General features: G+C 42.5%; 1 protein-coding gene across 1 annotated transcript; it reads right to left on the bottom strand.

Moving 5' to 3' along the window:
• Positions 1-56: 56 nt before the first annotated feature.
• Positions 57-9,508, bottom strand: atic (5-aminoimidazole-4-carboxamide ribonucleotide formyltransferase/IMP cyclohydrolase). Its single transcript, XM_061068945.1, has 15 exons — positions 9,361-9,508; positions 9,079-9,205; positions 8,101-8,244; positions 6,287-6,375; positions 5,959-6,110; positions 5,022-5,178; positions 2,575-2,700; positions 2,357-2,464; positions 2,196-2,281; positions 2,019-2,108; positions 1,808-1,933; positions 1,595-1,687; positions 1,336-1,518; positions 1,048-1,203; positions 57-381 (listed from the first exon to the last, which is right to left on the bottom strand). Exons 1-15 carry the CDS (start codon positions 9,377-9,379, stop codon positions 262-264), a joined length of 1,776 nt encoding a protein of 591 aa, XP_060924928.1. The 5' UTR covers positions 9,380-9,508; the 3' UTR covers positions 57-261.
• Positions 9,509-9,689: the final 181 nt, after the last annotated feature.

The following is a 9,689-nucleotide window of genomic DNA, read 5'->3' as shown; positions in this document are numbered from 1 at the left end:
AAGTCTGGACCCACTGACTATGATGCCAGTCTAATAAAAAACAGACAAAACACCTGTTAACTGTCATCTACAGTTTATTTAGCGCTGAAATGTGATAAACATACAATGAACAGTTTATGTCTCATGTTAAGTTCACAAGTCAGCGATGCAGTTAGTGTTTGCAAAACCTCGTCACTTTAGTGATGCAGGTAGGAATGTTCTAAGTTACAGCAATGATAGACAGGAATTACCCTAATAAGCAAACTTGGAAAAACAAGATGCTCAGTGGTGGAAGAGCCGCAGGTTGGTGTGGACCAGAGTGATGCCCTGCTCGTTACAGGCTTTGATCACAATCTGGTCGGCAGCAGAACCTGCCGGAGCCGCGATGAACTCAACACCACTCTACACACACAAACACACACACACACACACACACACAAACACACAAACACACAAAAACACAAAAACACAAACACAAACAGGGCAGAGGCGTTAGTGGAGGCTGTTGGAAAGCTGGTCAGTGCAAAACTGTTCAGCTGCTTTCAGACATGCACGAGATTCACAGCGAGCGAGTAGACGTGTTTCTGAAGGATGCAAAACAAAAATATTTGTATTTTGGCAAAAAAAATGCCAAAATATAAATATGTCACGGTGAAAAAGAGCTGCCATATGAGACACAGACCAAAATGTCAACTTGGAATTCAACGAGATTCAAGAACTTTTAGCAGTAATGTTCAATGCTCGTGTCTGTAAACATGTAATTTCTCCAGTAGAAACCTGATTGTAAAGTGTAATGATTTTTTTTTTTTTTATTACAGACAAATGGACAAACATACTGATCACTATATGCTGCTGTGTTCTTCATAAGAAAGACGAGATGTGAAAGACAAACTCCGGGAAATGTCCCAACCCAATTCAGTTCATGTCTAAAAACTGCTATGGAATCAATAGATGTCACACTGCTGCTGAGCTTTGTGTATGCAAGATTAAAGCACGTGCATTCCCGTACAATGTCTATTTAAAGTGCACACAGCACGTCCACATGCTTTTGTGATAAGTGATATTTACCCGTTTGGCACGATCGATGTTGTCTCTGAAGGGGAAGAAGGCGTCAGAGCTGACGGCCACGGCCTGCAGGGAGCTGATCCAGTTCTTCTTCTCAGTCTCCGACAGAGACTCAGGCTCCTCTTCATACATGGACTTCCAAATTTCCAGGTCTGGACCCTGACAACAAAAAATACACACAATAAACAAGTGCTCCAAAAACTAAAGATATATCCCTCCACATAAATTGCATATATTTTATAGTGAAACATTAAGCTTAGTCTTCAAAGAGCCTGTGATGTTCCTCCTTACCTCTCCAATAGTGTCGCTCACATATTGGTCGATAGCATTGGCCATCTCCGCCCGCTTCACCCCGCTCCTAAACTTCATGTTCAGGACACGCGGGTGGTGTCTCAGCCACCAGTTATCAGCTTTGTCACCTGCCAGCCGAGTGCAATGGATACGCGACTGTTGACCAGCCCCAATACCAATGACCTGTAAAACAAAGACCAGAAACAAATGAGTGAAAGAGTTATAACTCATTCTGATTTCGTTCTCCTCCTGTTCTTACCTGTCCATCTTTAGCATAGCAGACAGAGTTGGACTGAGTGTACTTGACGGCGATCGTGGCAACCGTGAGGTCACGCACCGCTTCCTCAGAAAGCTTGTGGACACAGAAAAGGTCAAAGGGTGAATACTTGTTAATTAACACCATAAGTGTTTTGCTAGTGATTAAGTTATTTAAAATAGTATGAATGTATAATATTAAACTTATGAGACTTACAGGGCCATTGGAAACAACGTTGTTGAAGAATTCCTTATCGATAACGCCTCCGTTCCTCTTTTGTTTGAGATGGAGACCAAACAACACTCTCACCTCGGCCTCTTCAGGCTCATAGTATGGATCCATCTGAGACAAAAACACACAAATGGTCAAAAACATTGAATCAAACAGCAAATTGAACTCGGCATATAAACTATGATAAATGTTTCACCTGAAGCACGCAGTACTTTCCTCCCTTCTTCTTGGAGAGGATCTTGAGCGCCTCCTCCTCGTACCCAGGAGCAATGATCCCATCAGACACCTGAGAACAAGTGGATTGAATCAAAACAATGTTGCAGCAAAGAAACTCTTTTTTAGAAGATGTTAGTGCTTTGACACAAGTCTTTACCTCTCTGGATATAATCTTAGCGGTGGCAACGTCACACACGTCTGACACAGCAATGAAGTCTCCAAAAGAAGACATCCTGTCGGAGCCTGGTGATGCAGACAGAGTTAGTGCAGCTCCAGGTCAAAAAGTTTAGGCACAAACCTTTTTCTGTTGTTGTTTACCTCTTGCTCTGGCGTAGGCTGTGGCCAGTGGGGTGAGATCCTTTAACATGTCGTGCACCATGCACACTTTAGCTTCCTCCTCAGTCAGAGGAACGCCTACAGCAGCTCCTTCAGAAGAAAGGGGGGAAAAACTTTTTTTCAGCTTCATGGCATTTTATTCCACATGGATGTTTATACTGTTAAGCGTGTCTCTAAAAGAGTGCGTGTCATTGTCTCACCAGCAGGGCTGACATGTTTGAAGGAGGCTGCAGCAGCCAAGCCCAGGGCACCCTTTAACTCTTTGACCAGCTGCCAGGCGTTCAGGGCATCACACAGGTTGATAAAACCAGGGGAACCTTTGACCACTGGGAAACAAATCAAAATGAATGTAAGAAAAGGAAAAATGACCACACACGTCAAACCTCTTATCCAATCCTTTGCTAGCACAGTCAAGTTCACACCACACAATCTGTTTTTTCGCAGTTGCCAATGAGTTTTAGAATTCGCTGACAAAAGGCTCAGATCAGAGCTAAATAGACGTTAGACCAGGGGTCTCAAACTCGCGGCCCGCGGGCCAATTGCGGCCCACGGGACGATATTTTGTGGCCCCTACCTTAATATGAAAGTTTAATGTTAGTGCGGCCCGCACAAACATTGTAGCAGCTCCGCTGTTAGCTGCTGTGTGGGACAATGTTATGATGTTCTGGTTTCCTACTGTGTGCCTGACCAGTGAACGCAGCATGTAAGTGAGTGACATGGGGGGCGGGGTCGTGTGTGTGTGTGTACGTGTGAGAGTGAGTGAGAGAGAGAGCCGGGAGAGAAAAGAGTGGCTTTGGATGTGCGGTGAGCAGGAGGGTGAAATTCATAGTTTTCCGCCCTCTTTCGCGCAGGTCATGATGTATCCAGTGCTTCATTTATAAATCACAAGGTGCCGGAACGCTAAGTACATATCACAGCGCAGGTACGACGAGCACAGGTCCCGGAACGCACATAAAACGCCGCTTAAAACAGCACACACATGCCACGGTATCAGTCTTTATGTCAGTGATTAATAAAGTGGCGTCTTGAGCAAAGGCGACTTCTGTGTCCAGCGGAACGGAACACACACACATATATACACACACACACACACACAATTTGTTAAATTGAAGGCAAATTCAAGGGACACCACGGCTCCTTTACGCACACGCTGCGCTGTGAGGTTTTGGGAGCTTCTTTACGCAGACAGATTATTCTAAACCGCAGCAGTTTATAACACGTCATTGAGCTAATATCTACATTTTACAGTCTGGGCTGTTTTACATTATTATTTACACCTGATATGTGTGGATGAATTTTAATGATTTAAATTCCCTCATCCTCTGGTGGTGACATTTACGCACCGAGCCACGGACTGTACATGACGATGTGCTAGTTATTTTGGTTCATCTTAGAAGTCTGCATTTGTTATTATTTTATGAAATTGTGATGCTGTTGTTAAGAAAGCTTTATATATAATTTATTAGATTATCTTGTTATTGCGTGGCCACAAATTAGTAATTCATCCACCGATGTCAACAGGGGCTCCGTAATTTTCTAGTGATTACATTATATTGTTATATTTTATTTTAATCATTTCTTAAAAAACTTTTTTTAATGTTCATATTTTTTTCGATACGAGAGGTACCGGATCTGCTCAAATAAGTCCCAGAACGCAGGCAAGCCAACACGCCGGCACAAAATAAGCACCAACATGTATAGAAAAATGTGAGGCTACAGGAGGAATTTGATCATAGATTTGCAGACTTCAAGACGCACAGAGCGACTTTTACAAAAATTTTGCGGATCCCTTCTCCTTTGATGTGCAAGATGCCCCTCCTGTGCTTCAAATGGAGCTCATTGGCCTGCAGTGCAACTCTGACCTCAAAGCCAAGTTCAGGGAGGTGAGTGGAAAGGAAGACAAGCTGGGGCAATTTTTGTGAGAATTGTACCCCAGCTTCCTTGAGCTTTCCCGAATGTTCAAGCGGACCATGTGCCTTTTTTGGAGCACATATTTGTGTGAAAAGCTCTTCTCCACCTTGAACTTCAATAAGTCCAGGTACAGGTCCAGGCTTACTGATGATCATCTTCAAGCCATACTGAGGGTCTCAACTGCTTCCTCCCTCAAGCCAAATGTGGCTCAGCTATGTGAGAGGAAGCGCTGCCAGGTCTCTGGCAGCAAGAAGTAGGCAAGAGAAGCCATGTTTACAAGAACTGTTCGTGTTCTTCAATATTCTATTCATGTTCAGAAGAACCCATTGAAGTTAAATAACTGTTAGTAATGACATTAGAGAAGTTTGGATTTTTTTAGCAAAGTTTTTTTTTTTGTGGAATACCTGATGAGGCCCAGCCTCACCCAGATACTGCCTCCAGCGGCCCCCAGGTAATTTGAGTTTGAGACCCCTGCGTTAGACTGACAGTTTGCAATGGCTACTAGATTTGTACAAGGCTAAATATCTAAACAAACTGGCGACAACTACAGCCAACCTGATTTTTCACATTGCACATGTCTGTAGTCGGGGATAACGTACCCTAGACGTGAAGTGTGAATTGCAGAGCGATCCGAAAAGTTTTTAAGTCGTGTTTTGTGAACTTGGCTGAAGCAAAACAGTGCATTTCAAAATTTTTAATTATTGTAAAGTCACACAGAGCTGGGATCTGGGTCTACCTTTGAGGGGGAGGGCTGGGTGCAGGGTGTAGAGCTGGGCTGGCGCCTGGTGGGGGTTCATGCCGTAACGCAGAGTCAGCTGGGAAACACCAGAGCTGAACTCTCTGCGAAAGTAATCCGATATGGCGTCATCGTACAGGGCTGTGTGCGTGAAGGCCTGAGGTGCACAGAACATAAAACACAGATACAAAAGGTCAACAACTGGACATTTAATACAAGGTCACAACAATAATGATCTGCAGTATGTGGATTCATCATCCCTAAAGCAAAGCAACACAATTCCTCATGTGTTTAACTCTGTAACCTGAACACTTTAACACTTGTGATAAAAAAGGCTGCACTGGACTTTGGCCTTTCACTGACCTTCACCTCTAAAACAAATACAGATGTGACCACACCATCAGACAAGATACAGTTTGGTGAATATTATTGACCAGATTTTGGTTGCATGTGCACTCTGGAGACCAATGACTGAGGCCTGCTCATACATTTAAAAAAAACAAAAACAGGTATGAATAGCATTTTATGCCAAACTGCAAGTCGTAACTCACAGAACAAGTCACTGGAACAAGTCTCAACAGTGACTGTGTGGGATTAACACACGCTTTCATGTTGGTGTGATTAAGAAACATGGTAATAACACACAACTTAATTTCTTCTAACTCTAAAAAGGGAACTTTACAAATTTACTGCTCTGGAACTAGAGTTTGTTTGACTTTCTGTTAGTTAATTATTAAGTGTAAGACAAATATTTCCCGGATTAATCTATGAATCATTTGATCTTTAAGACGTCAGAAAGCGGTGAGTGTTTTTAAAGTTTTTTGAAAAGACTTAAAGGATATCCAGAGCAGCTGAGGTTGAGTTGGATTTGAAGAGCTGTGTGTTTCTCTCACATCCTCGGAAGTTAAAATGGTGCTGGGGAAAAACAACAACGTACTTTAAGAGCCAGAGTCCTGCGTGTTTCCAGGGTTGTGTCTCTGTCCTCTGAACCCTCCATCTCCTTGGCAACCAGTGAATAGTCGGCAGGATCGCACACAATAGTGACTCGAGCGTGATTTTTGGCTGCTGCTCTCAGCAGAGTCACACCACCTGGGGAAGACAGAAAGAAGAGAACACAAAGATTTCACCATTAATAAGGTGGGGAATAAATTAGATTATTAATACAGTTGGAGAAATGAAACTTCTGATACTTTCTGCTATTGAAGCATTTTGTTATTGTTTTATTCAGAAAAAAACAACAACTATTAAGCTACCACTCTGCTCACCAATATCAATCTGCTCCACAGCATCCTCCACTTTAACATCCGGGTTAGAGACAGTCTTCACAAAGGGATAGAGGTTACACACCACCACTCTGAAAAAGAGCAAACAAAAATGTAATTCATACTCATCAAACTCTAAAAACACTCAATCACACACACACAACAAATGCTTATTTGTGTTATTTTATTTATACTGATGTTTTTGTATCGCTTTTTGTGAAGTTCTATATAAATAAATGTTGTATTAATTTTGTATTATTAGACACATCATCCTTATATTCACAACTACACCATCTATCATCCTTTATTTTTATCCAAATAATGTGACCTGTTTTATGATTTCTTCTACTATTCTGACATTAGTTTTAAGAAGGGTTAGCATGCTAGACAGAGTTAACATTGTTTGGTATTGTTAATATATGGACAGATTTTAATGCGACTCTGGTGCAAATCCTGTTTTCATGTTCAAAGTAACAGCTACAACTCTGAGCATGAGGGAGTGGGACTGTGTGACATGAAGATCTGTGTGCTAGAAGTCAGTCAAGTAAGTGGGCACATGTTGGATGTTAATTTAGTTACAGAAACTTGGTAATTTCCTCCACATGTGATCGTTGCTAAAAACCTGTTGGATCCAATAATATAATACATTTAAGCCTCTTAAATGGAAGTAGAGGATTCTCCTCTAGAGCCTACACTACAACATGCACAAAGTCTGTAAATTAACTAACCAGGTCACAGTGTAGAGCTGAAAAGATGATTTACTTATTAGTTTTTTTTAACAAGATAGTAAACTGAAACTCTTTGAATTCTGAGTAAGCGCGACAATTGAAGATCGCCATATCTGTGACAAAGAAATTGGATTATATGATTAACCGATGAGGAAATAATTGTTATCTGCAGCTCTGTCAGTGTGACTTTAATTTTCTTCTATCAGGTTCCTTCAGAATCAACAAATCTTCATCACATGCTCACAAAACAGTCAATGAAACACAGAAGGTCTTGAGTTTTCTGTCAAACGAGTGACGTGATCAATATCTAATCAGTCAAGTTGATTCTCTGTCAGCCTGCGTGTTTAATTTAGCTGAGACCACACTGTGAATTCTGTGATCCCACCACATTCCTCTGTCCTTAAAACAAATGAGTCACAAGACCAGTTTATAGCAGGAGCAGCAGTTTCCCAATTAACCAGCAGACTGATCTACTACACGTGCTTTTTCCTGGCACAAGACAAGTCTCTGTCTGGATTCTCAATATCAGCTTGTGATCTGCTTCAGTCACAGGTCACACACGTTCGTAGATTCAACTAGGCTTTGTGGTTTATATTTCAAATTCAATCTTCCCTTCTACAGGGTTTCTCAACAAGTTAAAAATAAGTCTTATTAAAGGATGTAATGAACAGATTCTACTCGTCTATGTCTAAGTATGACAGAGATGAAGGAATGTCCCAGAAGCTGAGTTCACTGTGATGAATACTGACCGAGTTGTTTTCAGCTTCATTAAGATCAGTCATCAGCTTCTTGTTGGTATTGTTTTAATTTGTTTTAAAGAACTACAACATACAGAGACATCAAAACTATTCAAGCTGCCAAAACAATTCTCATACCCCTAACTTGAGGATGTTAACATAATTAAGACTTACCTCAACATATGCAAGACCCATATTTTCACATATTTAAGACTTGGTAAGGCCAAACATTTAGATGATTTAATTTCTAACACATCCATCTGTGGTGTTTTCCAGCTGGCTCTGCAGAGATGAGGGTTTTTAACACGCAAGTTTCTGTGTGTTTATTAAAAGTGAGTTCCGTGTCTCTCACCTGACCAGGCCGTAGCCCAGCTTCTCCATGTCCGCGGTGTCTGTGGGGGTCTTCCTGGCCAGGATGCCTCCGTGGACGGCCGGGTGCAGGGTCTTCACTCGGCCCCCCAGCATCTCCGGGTGCCCGGTCAGCTCGGACACATCCCTGACACACACACAGACACACACACAGGTTAGATAAGGAGATCAGAAGGAACAGATGTTAGACTTGGTGCATGTGGAGGAAAGTGGAGAAAGAAGCCATGGCTGCAGAGGACCGAGGTTTTCTCCCACAAACAAAGCATGCAATATAGTTTGACATATAGCTGAACCTCTTCTTTTCTTTGTGTGCACATTTGTAATTTTGAGTAACACTAACCCTTTGTAACAAACTGCTCATTTACTAGATTATATATGTTATAAATAAAAGGATGACAACGTGTAAATGAAAAGCTTTTGGACTTATTGCGTTTGAGTCTGTGGCCATTACAACATTTTACCATCTGTGGCACACTCAGGAGGTAACTGATAAAAAAAGAAACGTACCCTTCACAATGTGAATCTTTGTTTATCCTGTGTGTCACTACTTTGTTCATATGAAAGTGAATCACGTGCTGAATAATGCAGCATCATGCACGTGAGGCTTGGAAGCTTAATCCTATAGTGAATCACTTCATCAAAGTTACATGTTTTTTAAAAAGCATCTGTGAAGAAAACTTTGCTCTGCTTCATATTGTTTCCCTGATGAATACTTGATGCAGGACTGTTAGACTTGGTGCATGAGGAGGAAAGTGGAGAATGAAGGCATGGCTGCAGAGAATTGAAGTTTAGTTGCAGCAGGACCCGTGGACACGTCCCTAACACACACAGACACACACTGACACACAATCAGGTTGGATAAGGAGATCAGCAGGCAGATGTTAGACTTGGTGCATGAGGAGGAAAGTGGAGAAAGAAGCCATGGCTGCAGAGGATTGGAGTTGTGTTGCAGGACACCCACCTGACAGCCAGTCCCGCTCCTCGCAGGGCTGTGGCTGTCCCACCCGAGGCGACCAGGGACAGACCCACGTCCAGCAGCTTCTTTGCAAAGTCCACAAGTCCACTTTTGTCTGAGACACTGAGGACAGCTGCAGGAGACACGACACTCATCTTTAAAAACACCCGGAGGAGACGTGGGAGCTAAACCACGTTGGAGCTAACGTTAGCCGGGGAGCTAGCACCCTGTGTGTCGCAGATAAATAAAGTTAACAAGTTGAGTTAAAGTACCGGGAGGAAGTCTTACCGAGTTCCGAGGAGGCCATGGTGACGGTGACAGTGTGTGTGAGCGGCTGGTGAGCAGGTTTGTCCCAGTTTAACCAGTAGAGACTCAGAGAAGCACGACACTCATCTACACGCTGCTCATCAGGAGATTCAAAAGGAGAAGAGACCCGCCCTGCTGGCGCCGGCCCGCCCCTCACGAAACGAGCGTACCCCCAATAGTCCAGTTTTCATAAAAAGTCTGAGAAAAGTTTGAGTAAAGAAAGAGTGATGGTGTGATGGGACTATTGAACTGGTTTACATGTGAAGTGACTGTTCATTGCTCCTGTTTGAGAGTCATCACATGACTGAAAA

Source organism: Limanda limanda, chromosome 3 (assembly GCF_963576545.1).
Source record: "Limanda limanda chromosome 3, fLimLim1.1, whole genome shotgun sequence".
Lineage (NCBI taxonomy): Eukaryota > Metazoa > Chordata > Actinopteri > Pleuronectiformes > Pleuronectidae > Limanda > Limanda limanda.
The sequence above is the reverse complement of the archived record's forward strand: the minus strand, read 5'-3'. Positions and strand labels throughout refer to the sequence as shown.

Excerpts from the sequence above, each read along its gene's own strand:
- atic (XM_061068945.1), bottom strand. Across the intron at positions 2,282-2,356 it reads AGCCTACGCCAGAGCAAGAG|GCTCCGACAGGATGTCTTCT; the intron begins GTAAACAACAAC and ends CTGCATCACCAG. Across the intron at positions 1,519-1,594 it reads GCTATGCTAAAGATGGACAG|GTCATTGGTATTGGGGCTGG; the intron begins GTAAGAACAGGA and ends TTTGTTTTACAG.